The following is a 27,220-nucleotide window of genomic DNA, read 5'->3' as shown; positions in this document are numbered from 1 at the left end:
CTCCTAATCCCCTTAACCAGTCTAATTCAGGATCCAAGCTGCCAGATTCAGGCGCTCTGGATGCGGATGCCACAGGTTCCCCTGAACTAGCAGATCCGGTATGAGAGGTAGCATCCAAGGCTCCTCGATTGTAAATGACTTCATCATTGCAAACCAGCTCCTCCTGGGCCAGCGAGGCGCAATCAGAATCATGCGTCCTCTCAGATCCCTCCATTTCATGAGGACAGCCGGGATCATATTTAGAGGTGGAAACACATACATCAAATGAAAATTCCATTGGTGATTGAACGCATTTACTCCAATCGCATCGTCTCTCGGGTTCAAAGAATAATACCTTTGTACCTGAGCATTCTCTTGTGTTGCCAACAGATCCATTGATGGTATTCCCCATTTCTCCGCAGTCTGTAAAAATATTTTCTTGTTTAAGGACCATTCTGAAGCCCGAATTGCATTTCTGCTTAATTTGTCTGCGTCTATGTTCAATGTGCCCTTGAGATGGACTGCTCTCAAGGACAACACATTCCTTTCTGCCCAAAATAAAATCTCTTCCGCTTCTTCCTGCAATAACAGGGATCTCGTGCCTCCCTGTTTGTTTAAGAACGCCACCGTTGTTATATTGTCTGACTGAATCAGGACGTGTGATTGACCCAGAATAGTCTTCGCTTGAATCAAGGCCAATTTCACAGCTCTCAATTCTCTCCAATTCGAGGACATTTGGGACTCTGTTTTTGACCATTTGCCCTGGAAGGCCAAATGCCCCACATGAGCCCCCCAACCCCACGAACTTGCATCCGTGGTTAAAATCTGATCTACCGGCTCTTTCCACAGTCTTCCCTTCAACAAATTGACCTCTTCCAACCACCATCGAAGGGACAGGGAGACTGATGCTGGAATTCTTACACGAATCTCCAGACTTTGAGGCTGACCGTCCCAATTCTCCAGGAATACACGCTGGAGTCTCCTTATATGAGACAATGCCCATGGCACTGCCACCATTGTTGAGGACATCAACCCCAACACTCGGGAGACCAATCTTAGCGTAGGTCGTGACTCCTCCTGCAATTTTTGAACTGCCAATTTTACCTTTTCCACTTTTTCCTGTGGAAGAAACAACTTCTGACTTAAAGAATCTATCAGAATACCCAGAAACACCATATTTTGGCTTGGATCTAGGCATGATTTTTCTCGATTTATAATCCAGCCCAAGGATTGTAAATGAGTTGATACTCTCTGCAGATGATGCTTTACTTGTGCCTCCGAATTTCCCAGTATCAGTAGGTCGTCCAGATAAGGCACTACAAGGACCGACTCTTCTCTTAATGGCATTAGAGCTTCGCCTAGGATTTTTGTAAATATCCTTGGTGCAGAAGTGATCCCAAACGGGAGGCATAGGAACTGAAAGTGCCTTACCTGCCCGTCTATTTGGAGGGCAAATCTTAAGAATTTCTGTGACCTCTTGTGAATTGGGACGTGCCAATAGGCATCTCTGAGGTCTAGAGATGCCATAAAAACCCCGGGAAATAACAGATCTCTTACTGTAAAGATCGTTTCCATACGAAACTTTTTCTTTCTCATGAACGGATTTAGTCTCTTTAAGTTTAGAATCAATCGGAATCTTCCCGATTGTTTCTTTACTAGGAATATTGTTGAATAGAAACCCTCTTTTTGTTCCTTCTTTGGAACATTGCAAACCACATTTTGATCCAACATATTTTTTAATATTTGCAGGATCTCGGGAAAAAGAGCCGGATCCTTTGGATGTCTTGACACAATGAATCTTGACGGAGGGGGTAAAGCAAACTCTATCTGATAACCGAATTTGACTGTCTGCCGAATGAATGGACTTTTTGCCATCATCGACCATTTGTGGGCAAAGTATTTTAGTCTTCCCCCCACCGCCACAAACGAGTCATTGTGGCTTCGTTTGAGATTCCGAGGGCTTAGACCTAAAACCCCCTCTTCTGGATTTGTCAGAGAACCATCTTTTGACTCCTTTCTGCTCCCTAACCGGTTCTTTTTGATCAGCTTTTGGTTTACGAAAAAACCGTTTATTTGCCGTTTTTTGCTTCTTAGGAAAGGTCTTTCTTTTATTCGAAGTCCTTTCTAGAGCCAAATCCAAATCTGGACCAAACAGCAAATCTCCAGAAAAAGGAACTCCACACAGTCTGTTTTTGGATGCTAAATTACCATCCCAAGTTTTTAACCACAGAGCCCTGCGTGCCACATTCACCAGAGCCGTTGACCTAGCGGTAAACCTAACCGCTTCCGCCGAGGCATCTGCCAAATAGTTAGCCGCCTTATTAATAACCGTGATGGATTCCAATAACTGTTCAACTGAAGCACCCGCCAGAATGCTAGCTTTCAGTTGATTGACCCATAATTCTAGTGTTCTGGCTACACATGTAGAAGCTACCGCAGGCCTAAAGGAGGTCCCAAGATCTCTTGAGATAAGCATCAATTCTCTTATCTACCGGATCTTTAAGATCCCCTAAATCCTCAAATGCCAAATCACCTGGTTTGGAAACTTGGGAAAAAGGAGCGTCCAATTTTGGACATTTGTCCCAAAGAGCCGAATCCTCAACAGTGAAAGGAAATCTGCGTTTTACTGTTTTGGAAATAAGCAGCCTCTTTTCAGGATCTTTCCATTCTCTAAGAATCGACTGCTTAATAGCATTGTGGACAGGAAAAGTAAGACCTTCTTTCTCCTCCATCCCCTTATATAATTGATCATGTATGGACAGACCAGACACTGTATCCTTATTCAATTCCAGCGTATCATTAATAGCTGCAATCAAGGCTTCAGTATCCTCCACACGAAATTTGAATCTAGAAGATGTATCAATTTCAATCTCTCTAGAATCAGACTCAGCCGAACTAACCCCTGTCTCCCCCTGATCCTGATTCTCACTTTCTGAGATAGGATTCAAAACAGGAACAGACACAGTAGCAACCTGAGAAGTAGAAGCACATGCTACTGTTAAAGAGGATTTAAATGAAGCCAATGAAGAGTTAATCTCTTCCCTAAAAGCCTGCAAAGTCTCCTGTACAGAGGGACCTGACTGCTCTCCTAAAACTTTCTCCATACACTGTTGACACAAAGTTTTGGAGTATGGCAATGGCATCTTAACGCTACACATAGGGCATCGCTTATAGGTAGGAGGAGGCCTCGCCTTATCTCCTGCATCATTCTGTTTAGTCTGAAAAATATATAGAGAAAAAACAGCAGATATAAGCACCATTCAAATGCACCTTAGCGTATGGCTCAGAAAGAGATCCCATACTCTCACCTTCTGAGCGGCTGGGTTACTCTCTGCCTTATCCGGCGCCGACATCCTGGAGACATCCAGCAGCCAAGACAGCAGTCTCTCCTCTGCAGAGTAACTAATGCCCGCCAGCCACGCACAGCGTTCTCTTATGCTTCCGCCTAGAATTCACAGAGGCGGAACCGGAAGTGACGGAGAGAAGGCCCGACAGGCTAAAACGCGTCTTCCGACATACCCGCCGGAAGATACACGCCACAGGGGAACCATTTGGACCAGCGTCCAACATGCGCCATGCACCTCCCCACGCTCAGCCCGCAACAGCACGCCAGCGGCTTACCTGCGCTCCGGAACCAACCTCATTCAGAGCGGGAAAAGAACGCCATGCCTTCCACACTTGCCCTCCTACAGTTAGGAGCAGAAAGGTAGGCAAACTTCACTCGGGTGTCCAGCGTGAAGCGAAGGCTAGATGGCCTCGGTACCACCATCTCAGCCGCCCATAGAATTAAAACCTGCAGCCCAGCACACAGGCTCAATCCTTAGGGGAGATGCCGACCTGCCTGGACGCAGGAACAAACAGCACTGAGGGTGGACTAACTGTTACAATGTTTTATAGGGGAAGTGCTGTCTGTTCCTGCGTCTGGGAGGGGCGACGTCTCACCTTGCCCTGAAGGATTGTGGGAAAAAAATCCTTAAGTAAAAGAAGCGAGTTGTTTCCCTGTGTCTCTTAAACAGAACCTCTTATAGACGTAGCCCTAACTTAAAAGGACAAATTGACTTGCAGTGAGTTTGTCAGCCCCCAGTCCCGATCCTGGTTGGGTGGCAATCGCCCGGTGGGGAATTACTGTTGTGGTCGATGCTCGTGTTGGAACTTTATTGCTAGGGGCAGCTCCTTCACCAGATTTGGAAAAACCTGCAGGTTTAAACAGTTAATTAACTGTCAATCTAAGGGTCTGGTCTATGCTCTCACCTGTCCGTGTGACAGAATTTACGTGGGTGAGACCACTAGAGCTTTAAAAGACCGTTAGCAAGACCACTGCAGATCTGTCCATAATGGTGAAGGGAACCCCTGAGTAATCAAGCTTCCGTACACCATGGCTATGTCACCCTTCTACGCTTTTTTGAGTTAGAACTAGTGTTTCGGGACAAACGAGGAGGGGACTGGCATAAAAAAACTGCTACATAGAGAATCCTATTGGATCTAATTCTTTCATGCAACTGGACCTTTGGGCCTTAATGAAAAGAACAATCTATCAGTATTTTTATAGATTATAGACTGCATGTTAAGTAGTTTTAATGTTAACCTTTTCCCCTTGATATGTTTTTAATGCATTTTCCCATCCTTCTTCAATATTAGTGACATTTGGCTTGATTTGTCATAGGTGCAGATGACTGTCCCTGTCGATTGGAGATTGGAACTGTGTCCTGGGTGGTGAGTGTATGTTTTTGGCAGCCAGTAGAACAGTGCCTAAATGATATACAGTAGTGGACAACGTCCTCTGGAGCATAGGATTATGAAATGTAAAATTATTTATGTACTTTTAGTACTTTCCCCTTTCCCCCGAAGTACAGCTGTCATACTAAATGGCCTTGTAATGGTGCATCTATGTGGCTGCTTTAACATGGCCACTGCCCTTTGGATCTTTGTCTCTCACACAATTACCCTGGTAGTGCACTGGTGAGCCTTAGGGCCCTTTTACACTTAATCAGTTGCTCTTAGTTAAAAACGGAAAGAAAACTGATTTTCAAAGTAATGCCCATGTTTCCCATGGCCTCTTTTAGGCCTCGTTCAGACTATACACGCTGCCGTGCGCATTTTGGCAGCGTGCATAGTGTGCGACAAACAAGAACAGTAGAAGGGCCTAGACAGCCCTTCTACCGTTCCCATCATATGTGCTGCCCTAACGCGATTGCGCTATCGCGTGCTGCACGCATTTTTGGGAATCGCAGCGCAGATCCCATTCATTGTAATGAATGGGATCTGCGGCGCAGCGCATAGTAGCGCAGATGGCGTGCGATTGGACGCGTTGCGTTCTGATCGCACAACCATCTGCGCTAAATGATGTGAACGAGGCCTTACACTTAACGCGTTTTAACTGAAATCTTCTTCCCAATGCACTGCTATGGAAAAACCGCACACTAATGCATATTAACGCAAACTAACGCATACCAACTGATTAAGTGTAAAATGGCCCTTACAGACATAAGCAGTGAGGTCACTTCCTGCTAAACAGCAGACAGTGACTCATTCGGCTGTATAATGGGATTCCTCTTCTTCCTATTAGGAAACCACCTAGATTGCGTTTCACACAAGTATAGTCGCCACTTCCGGTATGGACAGGAAGTGACGCAGGTTTTCAGAGACATGCGACACTTGGCTAGACATGCCTGGCGTGCGCTCCACGACGCGGAAGTGAGTGGCTTTGCCGCTTTTTGCTGGAAGGATGGGGACGCCCTCATGTCTGCTGTTGGCTCGCAGAGTACGGCGGGGGATTCTAATTGGAGGACAGTCGCCTGCAGAATAAATTATAATCAAAGGGTAATTATCTTGATTGTCAATTGATGATGTATGTATATAAGGGGGAGATGTGCATTTGTTCAGGTGTCCTGATGATGCGCCACACACTATTGGCGTGAAACAGCTGCAGACCAATCCCCCTACTGACTTGTACTCCGCTCCAGCACAACGATACTGTAGTCTATTGTATTTTAACAGTGGAATAAATTGTTTTTTTTGCATTGGATGCACGCTCTTCTTCTGAAATATATTCATGGCTACAATGCATGGAGCTGTAATGATGAGACTTTGTTAGTAACTCACGTTTGGGTTACATGAAGTATAGCTACTAACAGGGCCAGCTTTATGTCACAGCTACGAATTTAAATGCATATATAACCTAATTACACGCTCAATAAACTAAATGCCAGGAATACCTGTCAGCATATATACTAATGACCTGATGTAATGCCCTCTCACTGATGTACATCTGAGATTTGGGAAATTAGGCTTATGAGTAAGTAAAAAAGGTGGAACAGGACTGCAGAAACAACAAACCTAACCCTGAAGCCAGCAAGCACTAAGGGCTGGGCCCACTTAAAAAACAAAAATAAATAAAATTCGCAAAAAACAATCACTATGCACTTTTTGTAGAGATATTAGCAGCAATTTCCTGAGCGATTTTTGGAGATTTTAAAAGGATTTTCAATTTAATGCTAGAGATTTGTATAGTGATTGAGATTAGCAATTCACTTTCTTTTTTTTTTCCTCTTGTTTTGGGTAGTATTTTGGCAGATACAGAACATACCAATCAAAGGATGAATTCGACTGTTCAGTGGGCATCTCAGTGCAGCGATCTACTGTATGGTAGTGTGATGAGAAGCGATATGCCCATAGCCGAAGTGATTTGTCAGTTGTCTGAAAATGCTCATCCTGCTCGATCGACCATTTTTAGATATTCTGAACAATATGGATTGTTTAGTTTTAAAGGGGGATGTACTTATGCTGTGGAGTGAACAGGTGGATTTGCCCTGACTTGACTACATGCGAGATTGCGGTTTATAATTGAGCAGCCATACTATTTGGTGAGTGCAATCTATTGTGGCATGGGGGTGACTGTATACAGTACAAGCTGTCTTCACAGTTAATAGGATTGTCAGTTTAAAAGGGAAAAATCACCGCCGGGTGCTGAATTCATAGAGTGGGGGATTCACGGTGAGGTGGAGGTCCAACTGGTTTGGAGGATACCGGACTATTATCGTGTTTTATTTTTTGAGGAGTATTGCCTATACCTGTGGCAGAAGATGGAAAGATCCTGCGAAGATTGATGGTGGCTTCATGATTTACGCTTTCAAGCCGTTTGTGACTGAGCAGCATTACGATCTGGTGAGCGCATAATATAACTGATCATTGGGTGCTACATGTAAATTCCACTATATATGAAGGTGGAGGTGCATAGGATTTGAAGCATACTACACTATTATGGGTGTTTTTTTCTCTATTTTTCTCCCTTTACTTTTTTCCCTGATGAGCATCATTGAAGTTACAGTGGAATCTATGACTGTTGTGGAACTCTGTTCATTCAAGTGAGCCGTTTGAGCACATACACCTTTAAAAAGATCGTTACAGGTGACTGAAAGGTGTCTGCGAACCGGTGAAAAACGGGTTGGATATTAAAACTTGTGTGGGGAGGGGGGGGGAACTGTGTGGAGTAGCGCAACATCCTTATCGATTTATTACAGCTTGTCACTAGCCTGAGACAATCACTGCAGACGACATTAATTGTGCGTGTGTATGCAACTTAAAGATTGGCATTCACATATCAAATTCTATTGGGCAATTACATCACTTTGATACAATCTGCTGGAAATCTATTTCATCCTATAAATCTGATCAATTTAGGGCCTGTTTCCACTACACACAGATTGGATGCAGAAAAACTGACTCCAATTAATGCCTACAGGAAAATCTGCATCAGAAAAATTGCGTTTAGTGAAACAGGCCCATAGGCATTAATTGGAGTCAGTTTTTCTGCATCAGTTCTGCACCCAATCTGCGTGTAGTGGCCACAGGCCCTTACTGTTTATTTTGCATAGTTGATCCATCAAAAGTGTGATCAGATATGTTGAAAAGTCTCTGTACAAGGTGAGGAACTAAAAGCTTATTTCAACTCAGGTGTCACTCAGGTGTCACCGCCGTTTCCAAATTGAATGCGACACCCCTGCTGCTGCGAAGCCGCAACCCAATCGCTATAGGCGTGCATGCAGAGCTGCAGGGAATCGGATGCATGCAGTGGTAAAATGCAGCATGCCATCTAGAATCGCACTGGCATGCGATTCATTTGGTATGCCATTAATAGAATAGATAGCGTTTCCCCATGTGACTCAGATGTGGGGAAACACAGCGTATTGGGCAATCGTGTTAACGGACCTTTAAATCTGCATAACGCTGCTCTGTATCAAAAGCTCCGGCTAACGCTCGGTAAGTAGTTTCCCAATCACAGTGGGATCTATCAGCTCACCTAAAGTCTTTATCAACCGTGTACACCTAGCTGAAGGAAAGGATGTAGTACATGTTTTCATTGGCAAGAACTCAAGAGAAAAACTGACACAAAAGGCTATGTGTTTGCAGGAAGTTAAACATGGCCGGGGAATGTGTAAGAAACAAAGCTACTTTTACAACACCTTTTTGGTCTTTACTATTCATACACAAGGTCAACAAAACAAGAAAAATAGCAAAACAGAACAATCTGCATTAACTGAATGCACTGCAAAGCGAGTGATACCCCATATCTTACTGAAATTCAAATTTTCCAGATCATTCCAAAAAGAGTAAACAAAGTGCATGCACCCACCCACACTAGTGCTTGTCCTTACTTAAAGAGAAACTTCAGCTTAAACAAACACTGTCAATAAATTACATTAGTTATGTTAATTAAAATAGGCAATATAATCTCTTACCCACCCTGTTTTAAAAGAACAGGCAAATGTTTGATTTCATGAGGGCAGGCATATTTTTGGTTGAAAGGAGGTGACAGAGAGAATGAGACACAGTTCCAACTGCCCTGCGTGCTGATCACCCCTCCCAGTTGCTAGGCAACATGAACAACAACATAGGAAATCCCATCACGCTTTGCACAGCATCAGAGAAAAAAAGCCCGGGCAGTTTTTTTGATGGGTGGAGCTTAGCTAAAAATACTGCTAAAAATGATGCTTTGGTAAGAAAAAAAGTTCTGATGCTGTGAAACTGTTAAAGAAACACCAAGCCTTTTCAATTCTGCTGAGTAGATTTAGTCTGGAGGTTCACTTTAAGGTGCCCATACATCAGACGATGTATGGGCAGATCAACCAAGAGATAAGAAATTCCAACTATAATACACTTTCCTAGCAGAAAATGGCTTCTGAGAGCAATAAAGATAAAAAGGGGAATTTCTTATCAGTGAGGGTCACACTGTAGTCACTTCCTGACTGAGTCAGGACTGAGTCAGCCACTTACATACCTGATATTTAACTCTTTCGGGCGGAGAAAAAAAAAAAAAAAGGAACACAGCATAGATATTTGTGTGCTAGGCACTGTACATACACATGTCTATCTCATCATGTCACATGTCACTTCTGGTATCCTTTAAGCAATTTTGAGCGTGGCATGGTTGTTGGTGCCAGAGGAGCCGGTTTGAGTATTTCACAATCTGCTCAGTTAGGGCTGGTGCACACCAGAGCGGTTCTGAAGCGTTTTTTAAAACGCTTGCAAGAGGGAAACCGCTTGGCTAAAGAAAGTGAATGGGATGGTGCACACCAGAGTGGGTCGTTTTTTCCACAAACGCAAACTCGGGGGCTGAAGCATTTTTTTTAGATTTTTGAGGCATTTCTGCCTCAATGTTAAAGTATAGGAAAGTGGAAAGCAGCTCTGAAAAATGCTAGATCAGAGCGGTTTTCCAGGCGTTTTTGTTACAGAAGCTGTTCAGTAACAGCTTTTACTGTAACAAGATTTGTAATCTGCTACACAAAAATGCTCCAAAAACTGCTAGGCATGTTTAGAAAACATCTCTAAACATGCCTAGAATCGCTCTGAAATCTGCTTCAAAAACCTCTAGCGTTTTGCAGATCTGCTAGAGGTTTTTGGTGTGCACTGGGCCTTACTGGGATTTTCAGGCACAACCATTACAAAGAATGAGCAACGTTGACTGAAATAACCACTCGTTACAACTGAGGTATGCAGCAAAGCATTTGTGAAGCCACAACATGCACAACCTTGAGGCGGATGGGCTACAACAGCAGGAGACCCCACCGGGTGCCACTCATTTCCACTACAAATAGGAAAAAGAGGCTACAATTTGCACAAGCTCACCAAAATTGGACAGTTGAAGACTGTAAAAATGTTGCCTAGTCTGATGAGTCTCAACAGAGTCAGAATTTGGCGTAAAACAGAATGAGAACATGGATACATCATGCCTTGTTACCACTGTGCAGGCTGGTGGTGTAATGGTGTGGGGGATGTTTTCTTGGCACACTTTAGGCCCCTTAGTGCCAATTGGGCATCGTTTAAATGCCACGAGCTACCTGAGCATTGTTTCTGACTATGTCCATCCCTTCATGACCACAATGTACCCATCCTCTAATTGCTACTTCCAGCAGGATAATGCAGCATGTCACAAAGCTCGAATCATTTCAAATTGGTTTCTTGAACAGGACAATGAGTTCACTATACTAAAATGACCCCCAGAGTCACCAGATCTCAACCCAATAGAGCATCTTTGCTATGTGATGGAATGGGAGATTTTTGCCCTGGATGTACATTCCACAAATCTCTATCAACTACAAGATGCTATCCTATCAATATAGGCAAACATTTCTAAAGAATTCTTTCAGCACCTTGTTGAATCAATGCCACGTAGAACTAAGGCAGTTCTGAAGGCGAAAGGGGTCAAACACAGTATTAGTATGTTGTTCCTAATAATCCTTTAGGTGAGTGTACAAGGGGGGAAATTAGGTAATATAGATAGATAGATACAAACACAAATGAAAGCATGAAGGACACATACTTTAAAGTATATCCTGGAAAGTGTAGGGGTTATATCCAACACTGAAAGGAATATGACAGTGTGTTAAAGGTTACCCGCAATGACGTGACATGATGAGAAAGACATAGGTATGTACAGTGCCTAGCACACAAATAACTATGCTGTGTTCCTTTTTTCCTTTCTCTGCCTGAAAGAGTTAAATATCAGGTATGTAAGTGGCTGACTCAGTCCTGACTCAGACAGGAAGTGACTACAGTGTGACCCTCACTGATAAGAATTCCAACTATAATGCTGGAAATACACAATGTTTTTCTGCCGCTCGATTCACCATTCGATTTTCATATCTTCTGCTCGTTTTTCTTATCTTTTTCACTTCTATCAGAAATCGAGCTGCAAAAATGCATAGTGCATTTCCAGCATAAAACACTTTCCTGGCAGAAAATGGCTTCTGAGATCAGGAAAGAGATAAAAAAAGGTCAATAGTTCATAGATTTTAGCTCTGGCATACTTCAATTAATGTGCCATTGAGCAAAAACAACAGTTAAAACTAAAAAAGCAGATTTAAACATAAAATACAACTGTGGAATGTCTTAAAAAGTCATTTTTAGGAGAAGGAAGATAGATACAATTGTTTATTTCATTAGTTTATTTTCGCCTCGGGTGTCCTTTAAGAACAAAGCTGAAGGAACTTATGATGACTAACAAAGAAGGAAAAAACTGAGGAATATTCCATGGGCATCTGCCCTCAGTAGGGTGGGGCACCTGCATGGGACAATCAAAACACAGACAGCACAATTTGGGGTGGTCAACATCACATGCACAAAACTGGACATTAACAGAACACAATGGTAATAGAACCACGTTACCCAATTAGGGCTCTTTCACATCAGAGCTTGCGTTGGAGAACGCTCAAAGCATACGTTTTGTTGTATGCCTTTTACTGCGTTTTGATATGCGTTGCACTGCAGTGAGTGTGCGTTTTTAATCCGTTTTCAATGCGTTACTGCACATAGAAAAACGCAGGTCATTGTCAACTTTCTACATTGTTCCTCTGTTGCATTCTGGGACTGATTGCCTGCGTTAACGGATTAAAAACGCGCATAGTGTGCGTTTTACATTGACTAACATTGTAACGCATAAAGCTAGCGTTGGCCAAAAAACTGCGCCTGGGTGCAGTGGAACGCAACGCACAAAAAGGCTGCGTTATATGTGAAAGCTAAAATGAAAGTCTATGGACTTTCATTTCACCTTGGGTAACGCAAACTTTATCCTTTGCGTTGAAACGCAGAAAATCTGCCCTAATGTGAAAGAGCCCTTAGGGAGCTGCACAAATGGGAGGGTTAAAAATACAACTGCAGTCTTAAACTAACTTTATGCCTAGTACACATCATGCAATTTCCTCTCAGATAGATAGGTCAAATCAATTATTTCTGACAGGTCTGATATGATTTCCAATCATTTTTTGATAGAAGTGATCGGAAAATCTATCCGAAAAACTATAACAAATCAGGAGATAATTGATGCGACCTATCTGACAGGAAATTGCATGGTGTGTACCAGGCATTACAATGATAGATAACTTCCAGGTAATGCAATTAATAACTGAACACCTGGAAGTAGCATTCAAACCTCCACATTGCAGGACTGGATTCTGATCAGAAATGTTATTGGAAATAAACTGTACTGCTATCTTACTATCTCTGTATTGCACACATGCGCACAAATTGGCGCTAGTCTACTTTAGGGGACCCAGCATTAAACCTTATAGGGATATGTTGCTAACGTGATTGGGTGGTTGGCAGCCTCTCGAACCGCTGGGTTTCACAAAGATTGTAGTAAACTACGCCCACTCTATTCGACCAATCAAAACACTTAGTGCTACACAGGGTTCTGTAACTGGAGAACTGTTTGCTATAAGGATTCCTACTGGGCCCCCTAAAGTACATTAGCACCCACAAAAGTAATGCATCTATGCAGCTTGGCAATTGGCCACATTCAGTACCTGCCCTATTCTGAATCACTAACACCAAACTACATACAATTTGAATGCAAGCTGTAATTATTCTTATCTTACTGACCATTTCTAGTGCCTACCTTACAGGAAACTTGTGAGTGTATTATGGGCGCTGCCAATTTATTTCACCTGAAAGATTCTAGTTGCTTCTCATGCTGAGCTTTTGGTTTCAGCAGCATCAGTCAAACACCTGCAACTACCTACCTGCAGTACATGGAGAAGCCTCCTTAGTGGCCCCCTATCACACTACCTCTAATAAGTCACTTCTTAGGGAGTAAAGAGTGAAGGTAAGGAACTAACGGTGCATACACAAATCCAAGTTTGATTGGGCAATAAAAAATTGGATGCATGTATGCACCCTCAGGCAATGCACAGCAGCCTCTATGAGCCTAACAGTGTTTCCATGGGGAGGGGCCAGTAGTATAAATAGAAGGTGGAAGTGGTAGGAGGTTACACTTGATGAAGGGCGGAGCCCGAAACATGTAGTGTATATCGACATGCAATAAAACTTGAACGCAACTTCGTGCCTGTGGAGTGCCTCCTACTTTACAGTGTTTCCATGTCCCCAGATATGAGCAACAACTTTGACACCAATGATTCTGTAACCCTAAAGTGACTCAGAGTTCAGAGCTAGCATAGTTGAGGTGAGGCAGCGAGAAAGTGCATAGGAAACAGTTCTCCAATCATAGCAACGTCTACAGCTTTAAAGGAGAACTGTAGTCAGAGGTTTATGGAGGCTGCCATATTTATTTCCTTTTAGGCAATACCAGTTTCCAGGCTGTTCTGCTGATCCTCTGTCTCTAATAGTATTAGCCACAGACCCTGAACAAGCATGCAGCAGATCAGGTGTTTCTGAAATTTTTGTCAGATCTGACAAGATTAGTTGCATGCTTGTTTCTGGTGTGATGCACACTGCTGCAGACAAATAGCTCAGCAGGGTCGCCAGGCAACTGGTATTGCTTAAAACGAAATCAATATGGCATCCTCCATATACCCCTCACTACAGTTCTCCTTTAAGCATTCTAACGGCTGAATAGCATGAACGTATTATTACATCAACCTATCTGAAACCTGGCAGTTTCAGAGGGCGCTTTCCACTGAATCACATTAGTCCCATCACCCCATGGACGTTTTCACTGGTTCATCTAAACCATACTAGCACTCAGAGTACTCCTTTAGTTTCTAGCCTGAATTGTCCCATCGGTAGCGAGTCACAGGTATAACAACATGTCAGCATTCTCCTAGTTCAGTGATATGCAAACTTGGCTCTCCAGCTATTAAAGAGAACCCGAGGTGGGTTTGAAGAATATTATCTGCATACAGAGGCTGGATCTGCCTATACAGCCCAGCCTCTGTTGCTATCCCAAACCCTTCTAAGGTCCCCCTGCACTCTGAAATCCCTTATAAATCACAGCCACGCTGCTGACAAACAGCTTGTCAGAGCTGGCTGTGTTTATCTCTATAGTGTCAGTCTGCTGCTCTCCCCGCCTCCTGCAGAACTCCGGTCCCCGCCTGCATCCCTTCCCTCCCTGCTGATTGGAGGGAAGGGACGGGGGCAGGGACCGGAGCTATGCAGGAGGCGGGGGAGCAGCTGAGACTGACACTACAGATGTAAACACAGCCTCACAGCACGGCTGTGATTTATGAGGGATTACAGAGTGCAGGGGGACCTTAGTGAGGTTTGGGATAGCAACAGAGGCTGGGCTGTATAGGCAGATCCAGCCTCTGTATGCAGATAACATTCTTTAAACACACCTCGGGTTCTCTTTAAGGAACTACAAGTCTCACGATGCTTTTGCATTTATGAATCATGACTGTGGCTGTCAGACTCCTGCAATGCATTGTGGGACTTGTAGTTCCTTAAAGAGACTCTGAAGCCTCTGGAAATGACCCTTTTTATTAGCAAGTCTCGTTAAGCACTAATGTATTAGCTGAACCACTGCTATCCCGCAGCAAAACGGGCTCTAATCACCCCCAAACACCAGGGCAAAAATCCACGACTTTCTTGGTTGTAGATTTTGCTGCCCGGGGAGGCAGAGTTTTCAGGTGTAGCTCTGCCTCCATTCGCATCTATCTCCCGCGGATCTCCGCCTCCTCCCCGCCCCTCTCAGTGAAGTAAGACAGAGGGGCAGGAGGAGGCGGAGATCCGTGGGAGAAAGATGTGAATGGAGGCAGAGCTGCAGCTGAAAGCTCTGCCTCCAACAGGAAGGAATCCCGCAATTTGCCCCGGGCTTTTGGGGGTGATTAAACCCTTGTCTTGCCACAGGATAGCAGCAGTTCAGCTAATACATTGATGCTTAACAAGTCTGGCTAAAAAAAAAAAAAAAAAAAAAAAAAAAAAAAAGTGTCATTTTCGGAGGCTACAGAGTCTCTTTAAAAGCTGGAGAGTCAAGTTAGCCTATCACTGCCCTAGTTCAAGAAGATATCTGCCTTTTCTTACTACAGCCCAGGGAGCATTCTGCTGCTAAGCACCCAGTTAGGATGAATGAATATTACTTTCTTGCATTCTGGAAAACAAAAAAGTTTGCTTTCTTAAAACGGAAAGTATTTTCAATAATTCAGGTTGGAGGAGTTCTGGTTCACCATGAGCTTGCTGGGTACTCTGTAACTTTCTTGCACTCTGTACACAGTCACCTATAGATCACATTTTCTTGCATTCAGTACACCAAGAGTGTCAAATTTAAATACAAATTGGGTCAAAATTGAAACTAGTCGCGAGTTAACATCTCACCCTTATCAACCCTGGTGTAAAATGGTATTTCCTCCCCCCTCTATACAGTTCACTGGTGTTTAGTGGTCCTTCCTCTTACCCATAGACAGTTCCCTGGTGTTTAGTGGCCTCCTCTCGCACTTCTAAACAGTTCCCTAGTATATTGCCCCCCCCCCCCCCCCTACCCCAGTACATCTCCCTGGTATCTGGCAGCCCCCTATACAGTTCCCTGGTATCTAGTGCCTTCCCCCTCTCTACCCATATGGCTTCCCTGGTGATTTAGGGCTTCAACTCCAATCTAGCTTCTCTGGTGGGCTAGAGCGGGCCACACATAATGAAAGCAGGGAAAACCACCTGCAGACCAAAATTTGATGGCAATACAGGCCAGAGTTTGACATGTATGATGTACACGGTCAGTAGCCTGCTCAGGAGGACACTTGACCTGCACACTGGCGTCAACAGGCTGCTCAGGACGACCCATGACCTGGGACCAGCAGATTGCTAAGGAGGAAATAGGACCTGCACACTGGAGTCAGCAGGCTACTCAGGAGGGCAAATGAACTACACACTATGGTCAGCAGACTACTCAGGAGGACACGTGACCTGCAAAATGAGGTCAACATGCTGCTCACGAGGTCACTTGTACTTTTAGGTTAGCACAACGCTCAGGAGAACACATGGCCTGCTGGCTGCTCAGGAGGGCATGTACCCTGCACAGTGGGGTCAGCAGGCTACTCAGAAGGGCACGTGACCTGCACAATGAGATCAGCAGGCTGTACAGAAGGGCACGTAACCTGCACACTGGGGGCAGCAGGCTGTACAGAATGGCACACGACCTGCTCACTGAGGTCAGCAGGCTGCTCAGGACGGAGCAGTGCTTTTCAGTGCTGCTAGATTTGAGCGCAGCCGGCGCCTCCATAGACTAAAATAGGAATCATTCCTATTGCCGCACTCAGTGAGTAACGTCGGCTCCGTCAGAAGACGGAGCCGAGGTTGCTTAAAAACACAATAATTCGGCCTCCAGCAATCGCCGGAAGCCAAATTATTTCATTCCCCCACTATCCATGGCGGCCTGGAGGGGGAATAGTAATTAAATCGGCCCAGACTTGTGCAGAAACAGGATCAGCCGTATACCGCTGTATCCTGCGCCCAAGTCTACCGGCGCCGATTTCAAATGTACTCGCTCAGGAGGGCAAATGAACTACACACTTGGGTCAGCAGGCTGCTCAGGAGGGCACGTGACCTGCCCACTGGAGTCAGCAGGCTGCTCAGGAGGGCACGTGACCTGCACACCAGGGTCAGCAGGCTGCTCAGGAGGGCACGTGACCTGCACACCAGGGTCAGCAGGCTGCTCAGGAGGGCAAATTAAGTACACACTGAGGTCAGCAGGCTGCTCAGGAGGGCAAATTAAGTACACACTGAGGTCAGCAGGCTGCTCAGGAGGGCACACTGGGGTCAGCAGGCTGCTCAGGAGGGCACACGACCTGCACACTGGGGTCAGCAGGCTGCTCAGGAGGGCACACGACCTGCACACTGGGGTCAGCAGGCTGCTCAGGAGGGCACACGACCTGCACACTGGGGTCAGCAGGCTGCTCAGGAGGGCACACGACCTGCACACTGGGGTCAGCAGGCTGCTCAGGAGGGCACACGACCTGCACACTGGGGTCAGCAGGCTGCTCAGGAGGGCACACGACCTGCACACTGGGGTCAGCAGGCTGCTCAGGAGGGCACACGACCTGCACACTGGGGTCAGCAGGCTGCTCAGGAGGGCACACGACCTGCACACTGGGGTCAGCAGGCTGCTCAGGAGGGCACACGACCTGCACACTGGGGTCAGTAGGCTGCTCAGGAGGTCACATGACCTGCACACTGGGGTCAGCAGGCTGCTAAGGAGGTCACGTGACCTGCACACTGGGGTCAGCAGGCTGCTCAGTAGGGCACGTGACCTGCACACTGGGGCTGTAAGGGCAGAGCTGGCACCAGGTTAGCAGCAGTGGAACTGCAGGTGATGCACAGGGGACATGCATGCAGGATGAAGGAACACTTACACTGAGCAGGACGCAGCCACATCCTCCGGGGCATCGAAGAACTCCTCGGTGTCGCTGTCAGACGCCATGGCCGCTGTGCTGCGGGAGCTCCAGGCCCGGCCAGCATGAATGCCCCGAGCTCCCTCCCGCTGACAGGCCGAGATACACTCACACAAACACAGGGCGGATATCGCGAGACTACCACAAACACGGACAGGAAGAGAGGCGGAGCGGGAGCCTGACAGCGGGCATAGGGGTGAGGCTGACAGAAAAGGGCGGGGTAGAGAAAGGGTAGAACAGCGTGTCTGACAGCTCTTGTGGAGGCGTGACTAAGATACGAGGCGGGGCGTGAGTCACGTAGGAATCAGCATCAAACAACCCGGAGGAGGCGTGGCTGACAAGCAGAAGGTGGGAAGAAGACTGTAGAGCTGACAGAAGGGCGTGGAATTAAGGAAGGGAGTGGGTTAGGGGCGGGGTCTCTAGGTGACAGCTGTACTAGCTGCTGACACGGTGGAGAGAAGGGGGTGTGTACGGCGCTCCTGCCACTGTCACCGACCAGGTGTTCATGTTCACACAGACCATTGATAAGGAATTGTATGCCACTCGTCTACTTATTTCCGAGGCACAAGAAGGCTTTCCCTCTTGATTTATCTTTCTATAAAGAAGGCTGTCCCTTTGATCTATCTATCTACCTACCTACCTACCTATCTATCCACTCCTGCCTCTGTACATGCGCGAGTCACAGCTGGTTCCCTTAGAAAGGTTACAAAAAGATAAACACAGAGAGCCCAATATAGTGTAGTAGTATGTATTGGATTTGATGGATAGTGTAAGTAAATTGATACAAACCAGGATTACACTATAGGCAACCACTGTAAATGCAGGTGGGAGATTAAGACCTGTCCCCACTCAGGATTAAGAAGTCGCTCTCTGTAGATCGGAAAGAAGTTATATCACCCCCTCCACCAGGGGTGGACACAGGTATCGCAGGAATTGAACAGAAGCGCCAACAGGATAAAATAAGCTAAAAACTTTAAAATTGCTCAGAAGGCAGTGGTGGACTTACCTCCTCAAAGCAGAAATGAAACTTAATTTTCAAAAGTTTAGATTTATTAATATACTCCAGAAAACAGTTGCAACACGTTTTGCAGGTGTGGCCTCGCTTCATCAAGCAATAGGGGATGGAGCAATAGGGGATACAGCAACAAGTGTCTATGTGTTAGCCTAGTGCCTTTCAGAGGCGCTAGGCTGAGACATAGACATTTGTTGCTGTATGCTCCACCCCCTACTGCCTGATGAAGCCAGGCCACACCTGCGAAACGCGTTGCAACTGTTTTCTGGAGTATAATGATAAATCTAAAGCTTTGAAAATTTACAGTTTCATGTCTGCTTTGATGGGGTAAGTCCACCACTGCCTCCTCAGCAATTTTAAAGTTTTTAGCATATTTTATCCTGTTGGTGCCTCTGTTCAATTCCTGCGATACCCTTGGAAAGTTTGTATTGCTGTTCTGGGATGCTAATAAAGCAAGAAATAATGATTTCCAAATGGCGATTAGGGTTAAACTCTCGGATCGGAATAGTTCCGATGATGCAGCATTGCGGCTGTTAAAGAGAATCTGTAACCTAAAAACCTCATATAAATAAACACACTAGTCTGTAGGTTTTCATTTTCTGTCCCCCTCTGTCAATTTTCGTTGCTCCCCACCAGAATCCTGACCCAAAAAAGCAGTTTTATAAACTGTTTTTGTAAACAAAAAATATGGCTGCCAAACAGGAAGTTCATCATAATATTGCATGTTCCTGTAAACTGCATTACAGTTTCCATGAAAGGTTATATTATGGAACAATAAATTCAGCCTTTAGAGTGTATTTCATAGTTTAGAAGAAGTTTTACCTTGTAAAGAATGCTGCAATCTTTAACCACCTTAGCGGTATGGACGAGCTCAGCTCGTCCATTACCGCCAGAGGGTGCCGCTCAGGCCCTGCTGGGCCGATTTTGATAAAATAGAAAGCAGCACACGCAGCCGGCACTTTGCCAGCCGCGTGTGCTGCCTGATCGCCGCCGCTCTGCGGCGATCCGCCGCGAGCAGCGGCAAAAGAGGGTCCCCCCAGCCGCCCGAGCCCTGCGCAGCCGGAACAAATAGTTCCGGCCAGCGCTAAGGGCTGGATCGGAGGCGGCTGACGTCAGGACGTCGGCTGACGTCCATGACGTCACTCCGCTCGTCACCATGGCGACGAGGAAAGCCAAACAAGGAAGGCTGCTCATTGAAGCCTTCCTTGTTACTTATGCTTGCCGGAGGCGATCGGAAGAACGCCTCCGGAGCGCCCTCTAGTGGGCTTTCATGCAGCCAACTTTCAGTTGGCTGCATGAAATAGTTTTTTTTTAATTAAAAAAAAAACCCTCCCGCAGCCGCCCTGGCGATCTCAATAGAACGCCAGGGTGGTTAATAGTGATTACTGATAGCAGGTCCGTGTCTGCATTCTGCAATAGTCTATGAGCTATGCTTCTCACAATTATCAGCTTTTATCAGTAGATGATACTGAGTTACTGAGTGCAGGGAATGTGTGAGCATTGCTTTTCACAGTTTTCAGTGTGTGAAAGACTCAAAGAGACTCAGAGCAGGGCTATCAGTGTAACCTCCTGTCTGTAAACAATACAGCCACTTCCTCTTTGGGCCGACAAGCCTGACAAAGGAGAGTAAATTTGATTTATTACAGCAATGGAGCAACTAAAAAGGCTGCAGTAAGCCAGAGCACTTTAGAATAGATATAGGAACTTGTAGGATAAGAGAAAAAAGGCTGAACATTTTGTTACAGATTCTCTTTAACCCATTCAGGTTCCGTCGTTTTCACATGAGAAATGTTCACCTCCCATTCATTAGCCTATAACTTTATCACTACTTATCACAATGAACTGATCTATATCTTGTTTTTTCCGCCACCAATTAGGCTTTCTTTGGGGGGTACATTTTGCTAAGAGCCACTTTACTGTAAATGCATTTTAACAGGAAGAATAAGAAACAAATGGAAAAATTCATTATTTCTCAGTTTTCAGCCATTATAGTTTTAAAATAATACATGCCTCCATGATTAAAACTCACGTATTGTATTTGCCCATATGTCCCGGGTATTACACCGTTAAAATTATGTCCCTATCACAATGTATGGCGACAATATTTTATTTGGAAATAAAGGTGCATTTTTTCCATTTTGCATCTATCACTATTAACAAGTTTAAAATAAAAAAATATAGAAATATTTCATCTTTACATTGATATTTAAAAAGTTTAGACCCTTAGGTAAATATTTACATGTTTTTTTTTTTATTGTAATGGTTTTTTTTTTTTATAGTAAACATTTTACTTGGGTAGTTTTGGGAGGGTGGGAGGTAAACAATAGATTTATAATGTAAATGTGTGTTAATTTCTATTTTTTTTTACATTCAGTTGTAGTATTACTTTTTGGCCACAAGATGGCGGCCATGAGTTTGTTTACATGACGTCACTCTAAGCGTAACACACGCTTAGAGCGACGCATGGGGGAGGTGACAGCCAGAAAAAGCGAAGCTTCCGAGAGAAGCTATCGCTTTTTCTGCGGGTGAGAGGAATCAATGATCGGGCACCATAGCCTGATACATTGATTCCGTGGCTACCGAATCCGCGGCCGGGAGTGCGCATGCACGCGTGCGATCGGCCGCGGGAGCGCGCGGTAGCGCGCATGGTTCCTGGACGTAGTTTCTACGTCCAGGAACTGAAATAGGTTAAGAGTAAAATTATGAAACTCTGAAATTTCACTGTTTCGAGTACCAGTGCTACATTCCGAAAACTGGCCTCAGAAACAGGAATTTTCAGCAAACAGCATAAAGGCTGGTTCAGACGGACGTCTGCGTGGCGTCGCGTTCGGGGGCGTTGTGGCGGCTGCGCGGTCAGGCTTTCAGTAGCCTTCACGTCGCGTTCCGATGCAGTTGCGTTTTTTCCCCCAGGGGGACATTAGCCGTCGCGGTTGGCCGCCCCCTGGAAGCTACATGTCGCTTCCAGGGGCAGCTCGAACACTAGCGAAAATCTGGACCTGAACGCCGCGATCGTGCACGCAAAAGCTCGGTGTAAACGCTTCCATTCACTTGAATGGGAGCGTTTACCGCGACGTTCCGAACGCTTGCAGTAAACGCTCCGCAAGCGTCCGTCTGAACCAGCCCTAAGGGGCGTAACTAGAAATCGCTGGGGCACCCTTCAAAACTTTGGATCCCCCCCCCTCTGTCAACACCCCCCACCCCCCAAAAAAAGAAACATACAGTATAGGTACCGAGGTATTTGTGTCCCCAGGATAGGTATCCAGGTATAGGTGCCCCCAGCATAGCTAGCCAGGTATAGGTGCCCCCAGTGTAGGTAGCCAAGCATAGGTGCACCAGTATAGGTTAGCCAGGTATAGGTGCCCCCAGCATAGGTTAGCAAGGCATAGTTGCCCCAGTATAGGTTAGCCTGGTCTGTAGGTAGCAAGGTATAAGTGCCCCCAGCATAGGTTAGCCAGCTATAGGTGCCCCTAGTATAGGTAGCCAGCTATAGGTGCCCCCATAATAGATAGCCAGGCATAGATGCCCCCAGTATAGGTAGCCAGCTATAGATGTGCCCAGTTTAGTTAGCCAAGTATGGTTGCCCCCAGTATAGGTTGCCAGCTATAGGTGCTCCCAGTATAGGCAGCCAGGCATAGGTGCCCCCAATATAGGTAGCCAGGCATAGGTGCACCAGTATAGCTAGCCAGGTATAGCTGCACCCAACATAAGTTACCAAAACACTGGTTCACATGACAGCTGGGGGCCTCGGACTCGCACTGGCCGGAGGCCCCCAAACCACCATGCGATACCTAGAGGAAAGTGTGAATGGGCCCTGGAACTCTCACCACAAGGGAATTCACCCCCACTGCCTCTAAACTGAATGCTGACTGCAACACACACAATTGTTCACTCCCAGCTCTAGCAATTTCCTACCTTTATCTGGTCAGCAGGCGCCTATCAGCCAATTAAGTGCACTTGATTGGGTTTGGGGGGCCCCGGCCAGTTAGAGAGTCCAGGGCATCCAGCTGTCATGTGAACCAGTGTGCGTGGTTTTAAATTATTTTTTTGCAGCTTCCAGGATGCGGGTGACAGGTGAGTGGTTAGGGAGGGACCCCTGTGGGAGCAGTGCCTGCACGGGGTGGTCCTCCTGCTAGATGACACAATCTATGATTACGTCCGACCAAAGCCTCCCACCTGAATGCTGCCTAATTTATGCAATTCCTGATAGATTTAGTACGGCAGGCAAAGGGTGTATAACTATGCACTTGATTGGCTGACAGACACCTGATGACCAGATAAAGGTAGGAAATTGGTAGAGCTGGGAGTTAGCAATTGTGTGTGTTGCACCCAACATAGGTTAGCTAGCTATAGGTGGCCCCAGTATAGGTTAGCCAGGTCTATAAGTGCCCCCAGTATAGGTAGCCTGGAGGGGGGAGCAGTGGGCACACAGTGGTGGGGAGGGGAGTAGACCCCCCTAACCTCAGGCCCCCCAGTGATCCCAGCTCCCCCCTTCAGAAATAAACGCAGCGGGCGTGGAACTCACCTCTTCCTGGTTCCAGGCAGTGAAGGATCTCTGTGTGCCTTTGTGTTCTATGTCTCAAATGCTAACTCTACTTCCTGATTAGCGGCGTTGGAGACATAGAAGACGGAGCATGCAGATCTCCGTCACCGCCTGGAACCATAGAGAAGAGAGTTCCCTGCCAGTTGCCACTGCTATCATTTCTGGAGGGAGGGGCCGGGAGCGCTGAAGGAGGGCCCGAGGTAAGGAGGAGTAGGGCCCCTCTTCCCGCCTCTGTGTGCCCACTGCCCCCCCTCCTGCGTTGCTCCTCCCTCCTGCCACTAAAAACTGCCCTGGGCCTGCATCCCTTGCAGGGGCTATTGTTACGCCCCTGAACAGCATTAACATTGCAAAATTGGCTTCTAACACAAGAATCTTAGGCCCATAGTGATGTCAACAAAATGGCCGCCAGGGATTCCCTGGTTCCCAGAGGTCAGACTAAAGTGGCAGATTGAGTGGTTTTTCACATGAATAGGAAGTCCTTTAACGTGGCCTCTGAGGAATACCTGGTGGCCATTTTGTTGGTTTCACTGTTGAAATTCTTGTTTCAGAAGTAAATTTTTGTCTTGCCAGACAATGCAATACAGGTGAAGAGGTTGTCTTTTTATTCAGCACTGGGAGTTCATCGGGAATGGTGGATGCACGGAACCTCCTTAGAGGATACTCGCATGAGATCAGTTTTGAGGATATTGGTGTGGGATTATCCAAAGGTAAGTATTTCTGGTTAATTTAGAACAATAAAGGACTTTTTTTGTCGTGTTTTCATTTCTTTTTTTTAACTGTTTGCAGAAATGGGTGAAGGGTATGTCAGTACACCATGAACTCCTCCCCAGGGCATTGGCGACCCCCACCTCCTCCTGGGCACCGGAGGTGGGGAACAGCCCCTTGTCCATGGTCCAAGGGCTCTGGGGGAGAGAGGGAGGATTAGTCCCCACATTCCATGATACTGAGCCACGGTAATGGACCAGAGGATTGTTGAGTACCGGCACGGCCACAGGGCTGCTGCAGGGTGTTGGCAGAACCCCAGGCAAGTGAAACTTTTTTTTTAATCATTACAGGTTTCCTTTAAAATCAATTTTCTCAAAAACTAGATGTTCTTTTCACAATTTTTTTTAACATGTTTCTACTGTTCTCTGTAACATGTGGCAAATTTGGTGTCAATAGCATGTATGAGGGCTTTGCTATTAAACGTGGAAATCCGCGCCATTGTCTTCAATAGAAAATGCCTTTCGAACACAAAAATTGGAACACGAAATTAGGAATGTTCTTGCAGAACACCGAATTTTGACAAAATCGTAATTTGGCTGTTCTGATCAACCCTAATGGTAACAAGCACAAATACTTTCCACGCCCTTTCTTTTTCGTACTAGAAGAACAGTCAAAGCTAGTTTGCTTAAGGTGACCTGATGAGAAACCTCATAAGAACTCTCACTGCTGCTCGTTTTTACAACAGACCAGGCAAGCCACGAGTCAGGTCATCACTGCCCCTGAACAGCACCACGTAATGCTTGACTTAGGAGCAGCCATAGACCGTAATGATAAGTACAGCTATAGCAGCACTGGGGACATTTGTACTAAAATCATTGTAATTCGGTGTTCTGTCACAAATGGCTCCCGTCCGAAACTGTTACGTATAATACTGCGCATGTGCAGTGCAATAGATGGGCTAAGATCATCAGATTTCGCTACTGTACAGTTTGCCTCTGCCACTATTTAGCACACCTTACCATACATTTCCATGGGGTTTCTATGTGGTCATTATGCAGTGCGTACTGACCACCTGGAAACCCCGTTATGAAATTCACTGCTCTTCCTTTTGATGTATGTAAATTTACACTACCGCTAGGTTTATACATTACAGTATCTGTCATTTACCACATTTAACTGTATATTTTTTCCCTGTCGCAATTTTAAAAATCGACTTTCTCCAAAACTATAAGGTCTTTTAAAAAAAAAAAAAATACGTTTGGGGCTTTGCTATTAACAGCGGCCATTAACCCATTTCCCACACTCAGCACAAGAACTTTAAAATCAATTTTCTCAAAGTATAAAATCTAAAAATCTTTTTTTAAAAATGTCCTCTTGTTACCACTGTCCTCCTTAACAAATTTGGTGTTTCTAGCACTTACAGAGGCTTTGCTATTAATCGATAAAGTTCGCCTGCCATTTAAGTCTATGGAGCCTTCCGCGAACAGCTGGTTCGCAAACATTTGCGGTAAATTAATAATAATAATCCAAACATTTGTATGGCGCTTTTCTCATGTTGGACGCAAAGTACTCAAGACTCGAGCTGCAGCCGCTAGGATGCACTCAAGAGGCCACCGTGCAGCGTTAGGGAGTCTTGCCTTGAAAACATTACTGAATAGGTACTGACCCTAGCCAGGAATCAAACCCTGGTCTCCCATATCAAAGGCAGTGCCCTTAACCAGTACACTATCCAATTCACATTTGTGAATGTACAATTTGGTGTTCACTTCATCATTAACAGTGGTCCTTTAGGTTTACACGTGGTAACAATAATACCAATCAAACTGTAATTTTGGTTGTGCATGCAGTAAGGAAAGGTTAGAATCCTTTTCAAGTTTTTATTGGCATCTACAAACTCCTTCTGGTGAGTACTCGATTGCAGGACTTTACTGTGGGGCCTGCTAGGTGGACCCCTTTTTTGCTCTGTGTCCATCATGCTATCAGCCTCTGTATGCCAACATTAAAACAAAAACTGATGATTTTCTTCTGAGTGCAATATTGAAATAAAGGCTTTATGTTTTTTTAGAGTATTATGTTATGGGATCTATTCATTTTTCTCTATGAGGAATACAACATCCACATGAGACTAATATAATCTTAAGGAGGAGAAGGAAATCTATGGATGTTGGATTTAAAGGGCTTACATTCCAAAAGCAATTTCTGACTAAGGGCCCTTTCACAGGGGAGGCTGAAGGCAGTTTTCTCCATGCACCAGCCAAGCACTTGCTAGTGCTTGGCATGGTCAGTGAAGAGATGCCCCCCCCCCCATGGAGTCACATATAAGTGCAGCCACTGGACCTGGTGGCGGATCCGTGAAGGAATCCCCTCCTCTGCCATGGTGGTATGTGCAGGAGGTCATTTGCAAGTTTAGTAAGGACTGTTTGATAGAATGATGAGAGGGGAAGACAGACTGGAAGGAGTCTAACAAGGAGTTAGTGGACTAGTTGGCGAGTGAGTCTTGTTGGGATCCAAAGATCTTTTTATTTTTTTTTTTTTTATTAGTGGTGTTATGATTGCTTGTTTAGGAAGGGAAAGCCAATAAAGATGAGGCAATTGCCTTAGTTGCCTTGTCTGTAATCTGGCCCCCTTGTTGTCAGATGGCCCACAGGGCCCAAGGCATTTGCCTCACTTACCTTGAGGATCAGGCTCGGACAGAGCCACCGAACCACCGATGGTCCCATCGGTGGGCCCCGACTGCCCCTCCTCCTGGGGGCCCCAGAGCTAAGAGGGAGGGGGCACAGCTTGGAAGGGGGGGAATTGGGCACAGAGCGGCGGGGAGGGGGGGAAGCGTCCCCCCCCTCCCTCACCTAGGGCCCCCCCTTCCGCGCACCCCCCTCCTCCAGAAGTGCAGCCAGGCTGAGCCAGCAGCGAGCGGAGAATAGCTACAGAGATGATGCTATCTCTGCTCCGCTCTGAGTCCGCATGCCGCTGCCCTGCTGGTCTCTGACTGTAGTGTGTGACGCTGTCCAATCACGCTCTCGCAGTACTTCCTGCGAGAGCGTGATTGGACAGCGTCACTACAGGAGACAGAGACCAGCAGGGCAGCGGCATGCGGAGCGGAGCAGAGATAGCATCATCTGAAGCTGGTAAGCTATTCTCCGCTCGCTGCTGGCTGCACTTCTCGAGGAAGGGAGTGCGCGGAAGGGGGGGGGGGGGCCCTAGGTGAGGGAGGGGGGGACGCTTCCCCCCCCTCCCCGCCGCTCTGTGCCCAATTCCCCCCCTTCCAAGCTGTGCCCCCCTCCCTCTTAGCTCTGGGGCCCCCAGGAGGAGGGGGGTGCGTGGAAGGGGGGGCCCTAGGTGAGGGAGGGGGGGAGGCTTCCCCGCTGATCTGTGCCC

The 27,220-nt window shown here is 46.1% G+C and overlaps 1 protein-coding gene across 1 annotated transcript in view; it reads right to left on the bottom strand.

The window, feature by feature from the left end:
- Positions 1-17,822, bottom strand: part of WDR44 (WD repeat domain 44) — a 142,546-nt gene extending 124,724 nt beyond the window's left edge. The window contains exon 1 of the mRNA XM_068250933.1: positions 17,550-17,822. Within this exon, the coding sequence (XP_068107034.1) occupies positions 17,550-17,617 (68 nt within the window). The 5' untranslated portion in view covers positions 17,618-17,822. The remainder of the gene's footprint in view (positions 1-17,549) is intronic.
- Positions 17,823-27,220: the final 9,398 nt, after the last annotated feature.

The sequence above is a fragment of the Hyperolius riggenbachi genome, chromosome 8 (assembly GCF_040937935.1).
Source record: "Hyperolius riggenbachi isolate aHypRig1 chromosome 8, aHypRig1.pri, whole genome shotgun sequence".
Lineage (NCBI taxonomy): Eukaryota > Metazoa > Chordata > Amphibia > Anura > Hyperoliidae > Hyperolius > Hyperolius riggenbachi.
This window is presented reverse-complemented; position numbering and strand designations above follow the sequence as displayed.